Source organism: Puntigrus tetrazona, chromosome 18 (assembly GCF_018831695.1).
Source record: "Puntigrus tetrazona isolate hp1 chromosome 18, ASM1883169v1, whole genome shotgun sequence".
NCBI classification, from domain to species: domain Eukaryota; kingdom Metazoa; phylum Chordata; class Actinopteri; order Cypriniformes; family Cyprinidae; genus Puntigrus; species Puntigrus tetrazona.
In genome coordinates, this window is record NC_056716.1 from 15,882,289 (window position 1) to 15,892,288 (window position 10,000).

General features: G+C 41.0%; 1 protein-coding gene across 5 annotated transcripts in view; it reads right to left on the minus strand.

The window, feature by feature from the left end:
• LOC122362953 (SH2 domain-containing adapter protein F-like) overlaps nt 1-10,000 on the minus strand; it is an 86,511-nt gene that overhangs the window by 64,889 nt on the left and 11,622 nt on the right. For all 5 annotated transcript variants that reach the window (XM_043264767.1, XM_043264769.1, XM_043264768.1 and 2 more), the window contains exon 2: nt 5,483-5,615. In XM_043264767.1, coding sequence (XP_043120702.1) covers nt 5,483-5,615 — 133 coding nt within the window. The remainder of the gene's footprint in view (nt 1-5,482; nt 5,616-10,000) is intronic.

Genomic DNA, 10,000 nt, shown 5'->3' on the forward strand with positions numbered 1-10,000 from the left:
TGTAGATTTTACACAGAGGTGAATGTGAATGTAATCTTTGTTGCTTTCTGTGCCGATGACCATCTAAAAGTAAAAAAAACACACTTTTCAGGGTTTTTCTCCAGAGTTTGCAGGCCTGTATCTTAAGAAGCATTAAAGATATCTCAAAGCCCCTTTAAATATCGGCTCTTAGCAAACTTTATTTTTTCTCATCTTCATTTTTAAGGCTCTATATGGTTTGCTTCCAGAGATTCTGGATGTTCAATATAGCTCCAGGAGTGAACTCTCAACTTTGTCAGTGGTCAAAAAACAAAAATGTCTTTTCTTTTTAAAGAAGAAGCAATGCATGTTGAAACTGGAGATGTCGTTTACATCTGTCAGAGCAACTACAAGCCGGGGAGCTTTCGAGATTCGACACATTAGCTGGATTTGACTGGAAAGTGTCTCCGAGATGGACAGAAAGGCCGTGTCCCATCATGCACTGCTCTTTTCCTCTCATCTAACACAGTGATGCGGTTCGAGTCAAACTTTCACCCATTTCACTGCTTCGGAGCACCAGGAGAAGGAAGGAAACTGGGAGAGGAGGAGGACAGGAAGGAAGCCAGATTATGTTCTTCAAAAAAAGGGCTTGGAAAGTCAAACATGACAGATGTGAAGAGAGCCATTAAACTCGAGACCTGAGACGTGTGCCTCTTCATCGTGAGGAGGATGAGGAGGATGTCCAGGTGAGAATTAGAAAAGTCTTGAACATGTGTGCGCCTTGAAGAAACTGGTTCTGAGCAGACAGAGGGAAGTGTCGCTCACTTTCTACGAAGACATCATATACTGAAATCATTCTGACTGATCATTTCATTTCTTCATAAATAATTGTAAACACAATATATTTCATGCAGCTTGCCGATTAAGTGATAAATCTGTATCAGAACACACTGTGTGACAGCTAGAGACCTGACAACCCAAGAAAGTCAATGCAGACAATGAATACATAAATAAATAAATGGTCTCTATTGGAGAACGCTTAAACCAGCTTACAGAACACCCTAGTAACGCCTTGGTAACCAGCCAAAACACCCTGACAACCAGTCAGAACACCCTAGCAACACCTTGGTAACCACCCAGAACGCCCTAGCAATGCCTTGGTAACCACCCAGAACGCCCTAGCAACGCCTTGGTAACCACCCAGAACGCCCTAGCAACGCCTTGGTAACCACCCAGAGCACTCACTCTACCATGCTACAATATAATACACATAACTTAGAGTTCCTTTGCAACGACGTTGTACACCAACCACCAACTCCACACAAGATTACGAACCGTCAATAACAACTTGAACAATGTTTCCCGATTACATCACAGGTGATTGCTAAATGGTGTCCAAATGTTATTTGATATGATTTTCTTGTTAATTCTTAACTATTCCGTGAAAGCAATATCATCCTAAATGTTGCTGAATGGACGAGTGAAGGAGGGAAGGTCTGGTCTCTTCACATTACAGCAGAGATACATCACTCAGTGAGTGGGAGGACGGATTCTGGCCTACTGCTGAGGACACTTAATAGGCATCATGCACAGACACTCCCTGACGCCCACTACAGCGCAGGAATGTGTGTGTTAACACTTCCACGCTCCGCGGCTCAGCGGAAGTGTGTCATCACTCCCAAATACCTTCAGCGCTAACTAAACACAGCGTGACACGAGCAGAGCGCTGTCTGTACTCGTCTCCTCACCGAACATGCAGCAGCTCGCCGGAGAGCACACACACGTGGGAAACTGAAGGAGAGAGAGTGTGTGTGTGTGCGTGTGTGTGTGAGAGAGAGACGGAAAGAGAGAGTGTGTATGTGTTTGTGAGTGAGAGTGTGTGTGTGTGTGTGTGAAGGCATGAGTGAGTGGATTAATAAAAGCTCTCTGATAGAGAGACACATCTGCAGGGCACGGGACACACAGAAGAAACACTCACTCTGATCTCATCACCACACACACACACACACACACACACACACACACACTCTTACAGCTCTTTATAGGAAACTTTTCTATAAAAATGATGATTGCAGCATCATGCCGTTTTCCTCTATAAAGCCACTGGCGTGATACAATTCTTAAAATTTACTGACCCAATTTTTGTTGTTTTTTCTGGTTGGCCTTATTGGAGAGAGATCACAGAGCAGAGCACAAGTATCACAGTCAGCATCAAATTACACTTTTACACTATTTTTGTAAATGCATCATATGAATCTTACTGTGAGCAATTCATCCATGCATATGTTTTAATAATTGTATTATTATTCTTGTAAATTAAAATATCACAACTGGATCTTCTGGACAAATCATTAGTCTGATTAAACTCTGCACTTGCAATTAAAATGTTAATGTTTAATACTCATGTGGTCACCATTAACCCCTACAAGTACAAACAGTACTGATATTTTTACCTTGTTTGCTTTTTTATTGTATAGTTCATATTGTTGTACAAAACATAGGTGAAATAGTTTAAATGAAAGGCCAGTAGCATAATGGATGCTCTGTTGAATGGCACTCTTTAAATACAGTATATGCATAAATATACACATAATGAGTATGGTCTATTTGTATATGCACACACACACACACACACACACACACAAACCTGCTACAAAGCAGACTGAAGACACATTCTCACACATCCCACTAAAGCCAGTGGTGAAATATTGGGGAGTGAGAGAAAGCCTGAGTCAGCAGACGCTGTGAAACTGCAGCTCAGTGTGAGAGTGTTCACGAGCAGAAGAAGAAGAACTCCAGAGCTGCTCCCTGCTTCACCAACCTACCCTCAACCTGTGTGTGTGTGTGTGCGTGTGTGTGTGTGTGTGTGTGTGTGCGTGACAAATCCAGTCAAAACGAGAGTGAGTGTGTTTGCGCAACACAGAGACCTTGGGGATTGTGGGAAAGTTGTGGCATGGTGAAACGTGTCGCTGAGACGTACGAGTTCAGTCACACACACACACACACACACACACACACACCGACACCAGAGCTCAGGCTGACGGGTCACAGCAGCCTTACTGCCTCCCGGAAACTCCGACGTGTTTCAACACATTCAGCAGCACAGTGAAAGTGTCTCTGTTAGTTTAGTGTGTCTGACTGACTGACAGAAGGAGAAAGGAAGGGGGAAACACAAGAGTTATTGCTCACTTCCTTTAGTTAGTAAGATATTCCACACACACATTTGAAGGAAACGGCAAACACACACACACACGCATTCATGTGATGCAAGTGTGTGTGTGACGACACTCCAGCGGCGCTGGAAATACTGACGGGAAAACACCAACACATTCCACACAATCCACAGAGAAAACACACACACACACACACACACACACACATATGACAAGCATTCATACATAAATCGCCTGAAGTCTGTGATGAATATGATCTGATCATGTTTCACCACAAAATTAAATAATATATATAATATATATATATATATATATATATATATATATATATATATATATATATATATATATATATATATATATATATACACACACACACACACACACACACACACATACATATATACACATATATAGACATATAGACACACACAATTTGTAATTTTTTGCATTTTCCAACAAACCTAAATTTCAATGCTGTAATGTAATATACACACAGTATGCATAATTCTAAATACAAAATTGCTATAATATTTAAATACCAAATAAATAGATAAACCTAAGTTAAAAAAACCCCACCAGATTTGTGTAATCCAGGCAGTCACAGTGCAGAACAAAGACAAATCAATCAAAATGTTCAAAATAAAATAAACAGGGACAGCATTTAGACATTAAAGTAACAAGTCAGTAGTATGCCAGTTTCATCTCCCCTTCTGTTTAGAGAGCTATGAAGCACATCCAAGATTCATTTATTTATTCATTTATTTTCCCTATGTGTTCGGTGAAGGACAGATGGCTCCGATGAAAAGATTAATGTATGAAAAAAAAAGAACACAGTCCAACTGTAAAAAAAATAAATAAATATATCCAGCTGTCCTGTTCTGGTGATGACGTGTTCTGAAACATCAACCTGGGAAACGATGAGCTGAGACGCAGACTGGCTTTCAACCCAAAGTCAAACAAACAGCTCCACAATGACTGTAGTGTTAGAGTCACGCTGAGTCAATGATTAAACTGTGAAGTCATCTGTTCAAACTGAGCTCAACCATCTCAAACACTGCAGGCTCCTCGTGCGGATCAGTCCAGCAGCTCACCACGGAAAGCACACAAGCACAAAACTTCCTGGCACAAATTTGGGATTTTTATATTTGTCTACAGAAAGACAAACACGCACAGTGATGTAAAGCAGAATATTAAATGTCATGCATGCAATGACACGCTAATTCACTGTAGTGGGGTCACGATGACCATTTTCACCTGCAGCTAAAACACAGGACTGCAAAAATGGCATTAGAAAGATGCCAGCGTCATGTTGTTTTCACAGAGAGACTGGTAGCTCTATCAGTAGAAATGTTTATGTAATATGATTGTCATGGCATTACAGGCCAATAGTGACCGTCAGAAACAAGAAGAAGGACTGTGAGGATCTCGGAGTAAGGACACATTTTCAGTGGTCAAAACTAAATATGTATATATTTGTTATACTGCTTGTGTACTCATTTTATAGTTCTTTAAAGGTTTAAAACATCATGTGAGTGAATAAACCGCAGTATTTCATTTACGGTAAGCTGCACCTGTTACTAGTTGTGCAGCGTCTCAGTCTGACCTTGAGAAACACTGATCTGCATGCTACCCTGCATCTGCATGCTCCGTGTGTTGGGTAATGTGGTCGGTTGATTTGGGCTACGGGTGAATCAATGACAGATCACCCCTCCGTTGTTTAAGCCACGCTGAGAGGAGGAACACGGCCATTCCTCTTCAAAGCCCATCACAGCCCATTCAAACGGCCGTGCCCTTGTACATGGACACAGTACCACAGCGCCTGACAGACCGTTTAAGGAGGTTGCGCTGTATTTACCGGACTCTAGACAGCTCACATATGGCTGCTGTCTTCATTCAGACAGGTGAGATGATTTCTTCGAGCACTACTCCGCTCACGCTGGGCTAATTGCTGCCATAGACCCATGAATTTCATCTAAACAGAAGCACCGAGCAGCTGTTTCCAAACGCATAAAGAAAGCATCGCAATCTGCAGCGTCTAATTGATTGTTGTTTTTCTGTTTACAGCACTAAACAGAGAACGAAATACAGAGGAAATTAGACACCGCGTTTCCAAGCGCCGAGAAAAAAAACTAATCACATCTAATTGAAGCCCTGTTTAATAACAAGAGTAAGACTTACTAAGCGCAAATTGAGCGAGATCCCATGGGCCTAGTGCACACATTTAAACAGGCCCAGATGCATTATCACGCTTGATTATATTCTCCCAGAAGCCACTTCAGAGTTCACGATCATCAAGCCGCACAAAAGACAACGCAGTAAATTACTGCAAGAAAACACCGTCATCTTACCAGCCATCATCTTCTGAGCTTCGTAGGGCTCCATGTAGCCGTCGTTCTCCGTTGGCTTTTCTGTGACCGTCTGAGTGCCGCCCGCCTGGTCCGCTGCGTCAAAGGGGTCGGCGTAGTCCTCTAGGATGATGAGCTGCAGAATGAACGAGAAAAAAACATCCTTTAAATTACATCACAGGCACCAGGCTGCTTCCAAAAATCCAAATTGCATTTATACGAGTAAAAACATGCCAATATCAAGGCCTACGTCCTTTTAAAGGTCTTTTATAAATGGGACAGAGAAGTGCAATCAAGTGTGGGTTACCCTGTGACAAGAGAATCAGAGGATGAGACTCATTTCATTCATTTCTTTCTTTCCCACTGTTCCTCTCTGCTGGGACAGGACTTAAAGATGCGTGATGGTGAGCGGCGCAGAAGGAAGCCCAACTCTCTCTTCAGTCACACGTGCAGTAATTATAAATTCACACGCAAATACTCTCTAAGATTAGTCTTGTTAGCCCAGATTTTTAAGTCTCGTCCATGCTGTATTAAACATGTGGCCAATAACTGCTCACGTATACTGTAAAAATTATGCGACTGCCTTGTACTGTACGACCAAAAATATATGTATTATTTCACAAATATAACACAGACAAAGACAGTGCTACTCCTAAACTTAAGGTTATTAATAAACAGATTTCAACGATTCTGTTGATGTTCTAGACAACTCCTATTGGATCATATTTAGAACAAGTCAGAACCTACTGTATTACATGATCTGCTTGATGAAACCGTTTCGTCAATATCGGGAAAATATCTTCCTCTGGTAACCCACAAGGCTCTGTTCTAGGTCCCATTTCATTTTCACCGCACATGAGTATTATTCTACTCAACTCTATGCTAATGACTCACAGTTGTCAAACCACACAAACCAGGTGAACACATAATCATCTACTGTACACTGTACTGGCCTATCATCACAGGGTAATCCACTTCATATTCATGTGAAATATGTAGGAGACGGTCAGGGGACTGTGGGTGGCTTGTGGGTGTGGCCTACACAAAGAGAATCAACAGTAGAAGTATAAACTCTTCCTCTTTGCTCACACAACATTGCACAAATACAGGCTTTGGCAGGCGGACACATTTAATTGCAGCCTTGTTCTTCTCCTTTTTCTAAAGTGCGTTTCACACGCATGATGGTAATTAGATGCACATGACCAACACTCTGAGATTCATTCATTACCCCGAGACTGTTTATTAAATTGGAATTTAGTCTCTTGACACCACAAAGCTGTAATCAACGACTCGGTGCTTCTAAATGCACTATTTCGAGGGAGGATGTGACAAAACAATGAGCTTCTGTATAAGGAAGTGTTATGCTGGAATACCGGTCGTCCAACAGAGCGTAAACTACCAGCAATACAAAGATCTATGCACGCGTGACGCCAGCCATGCAATCACACATTTCATTCTGCAACGTTAATGCCAAGTCATGTTCGAGGTTCATTATTAATAAAGTAGGAATTAATAATTCAATTGCGTATAATGGCAATACTACAGTATCTGCGGTTTAAAATGAAACACGCCGGGGATCGTGCCCCAGGTGTGAAGGAAAGAGCTGAGTGAGATGCTTCCATCTGCTGTGCTGGTCTCCGGCGGACGTTTGGACATCTCTCGGTGTTTCTCTGGGGCAGAATGGCCACCATATGAGACGGTTTGGAGAGCAGCAGAAGCTGGGTCACGCCAAGCGACTCACTCTACACACAAACTAAAACAAATGCTATTCATCTGACATATTTCGCATTCTTTGCAGAAAGTCAGTGTGTGTTTTGGAAATGAATCTCTGTAATTGTTCTCTACGGTCTGCGGTCGAAGAAAGACAAGAGCATTACCATAATTGGAGAACTACAAATAGACCTCAGCCACACATAAAAGGAAACCTCAATGTTCCAGTCGAAACTTTTTGATTCATGTGTACCGGATGACATTTCTAATAAGTTATAACACGGGCTCTGAAAGCCGTCGGGAAGGGGATTCTGTCTTCTAGTCCTCTAGTGATTGTAAACGGTGGTGTCCCACAGAGCTCTGTTTTAGGTCCCGTTTTATTCCCGCTGCACGTGTGTCCTTTGGGCTCACCTTTCCACAAACACAACCTATGCTAAAGACTCTCAAACCAGGTGAACGTCCTTCCACGCTTAAAAAAAAGTTAACCCTTGGTCGGTAGGGAACATACTTTCTGACACTGAGAGGACATCTTCCAAACCTTTTATCACAACCGTTCTAAGAGTGCAACTGATTAATTTCCATTTCGATTGTTGCATCACATCGTGCCTTAACAGTACAATATCCTTGTTTTTCTTCTTTCCTATTGTAACTCTCTCTGTGCAGGAATCTCTTCGCACCATCTGTCTTTGGTGCAGCTCTCCAGAATGCAGCTGCCACTCTTCTGACAGACAACAAGAATGAAGCTAATATTACAGCAGTCTTGGCATTCCTCCACCAGTAATACAGCACACAATTGGGTTTAAGGTGCTACTGTGTGTTTTTAAGCCTTTGCGTGGCTTATCACCATACAGTGCTGACGTTCTCCAGGCTTTTAAGATACTTATTAGCATACTTAGAACCCTTTCACTGGCGCTGGCGGACATGATGCATTCGCTCAAATCAAACAAAGCTGTACAGAATCGATTAAAATGACTTTTTCCAAAAAACAACTCGCTAACGATTTCCTTTCTGCAGTTTATTTACATAAAAGTGGAGTGGAACGAGCATCTCACCATCAAAACAACTACACTCTTTGTAAAAAAACATCTACATAATCTAAGATCCAAAAAAAGTTAGCTGGAAACCCTGCATTTTCTAAGTTTAAGGTATGAGGGGGCTGTAGCAGAGCAGGAACATGGAGGCCATCATCATCTCTATGTAATTACAGGCTATTCCTCAGTGCACTGTGGGATTGAGACAGGGGACGAGACCCAGCATGAACATAAACTCCAGCTTACTTTCCTACCACAGATAAAGTTCCTGCAAAACATCACCGTTAATCACAAACCTTAATGGCACAATGATAGACGCTAGAAACAACAGCACTACGATTCGTTGCTTTCTGAATGTGCCATGTTCACTCCTCATCCTTTCCAGTGTTTACAGAGAGACGAGAGAGAACCCAAACCACACCAAACCCTGACTGCAGCTAAAACCAGAAACCAGCGTCAGAGAGACTCAAACACAGCACAGCTTTACGGGATCAGACTAAAGTATACACTAGACTGCTCTCAGCGCGAGGACTGAAGGCTCTCAAGACTCATGATTTGTCCTGAAAGTGTACTGCAAAATAGACAAAATACACGACGTGAATACGTGAATCACTGTACATTTTAAGTCTTTAAAAAGTGATATATTTGCATAACACATGTGAAATGAACATAACTAAGAAGTTTACATAATGGGACTTATTAATCGATTTATTACCATTTTACAAAACTTAGCAAACATTTAGCAAGATATTTCCAGTCACACACAAAACAGTCAGACACTTTACCAATAAATACACTGATGAATAATAAATATGTAATTAATGCATGGATGTTAACAGTGGAATTTAATTTAATTGACTGTTTTAACAGAAAAAATAATTAAATGATAATAAAAATTTTAAAAAATACACACACACACACACACACACACACACACACACACACACACACACACACACACACACACACACACACACACACACACACACACACACACACACACACACACATATATATATATATATAAAACATTATTTTACATTTTTTTATTACTATGTTGTGTTTTTATTGTGTTTTTTTTTGTGTTAGCTGGATTATATTTTTTCATCTTTACATACATTCCCATGTTCAGATAGACTTCATTCAGTCTCCTGGTTTAAATTGATGACTAAAATGTATTTGAGAAGACTAAACTGTCAGTAATTTAAAGGATTAATCAAGGAAAGGATAATTATACTGAAGCTGTGTTTCTCACAGAGTGGTTTTAGCCGGTCTCCGCTCAAGCACACTAACGAGCTGTTTGTGCTGAGCGAGGAGAGAATAATTAAGGGCAGTGGCTCTTAGTGAAGCGGGGCCCGTGAGTCTCCGTGAGGACCGGCTGCTGTGTGTGTGTGTGTGTGTGTGTGTGTGTGTGTGTGTGTGTGTGTGTGTGCCCTTGAGAAACACACAGAGAACTGCTCTCAGATCAGCAGGACCAGACCAAGGCCTTCCCTTCACAACAAACACTACATAAACCTCCATTCAATAAAGACAGAAATTCATTCATTAATTAATAGACGTGTATCTATTTCAATGCTTTCAGATGATTCATCACATCCAAAATAAAAAAGGGTTTTGTTTGCATTATACATAGATTACATTCATATCATTTATAATATATATATATATATATATATATATATATATATATTTAATATAGAAATGCATTTGTGTTTGTACAGATAATATACACTTCACACACACATGTATTATGTCAACAAAAACCTTTATTTTGGATGCG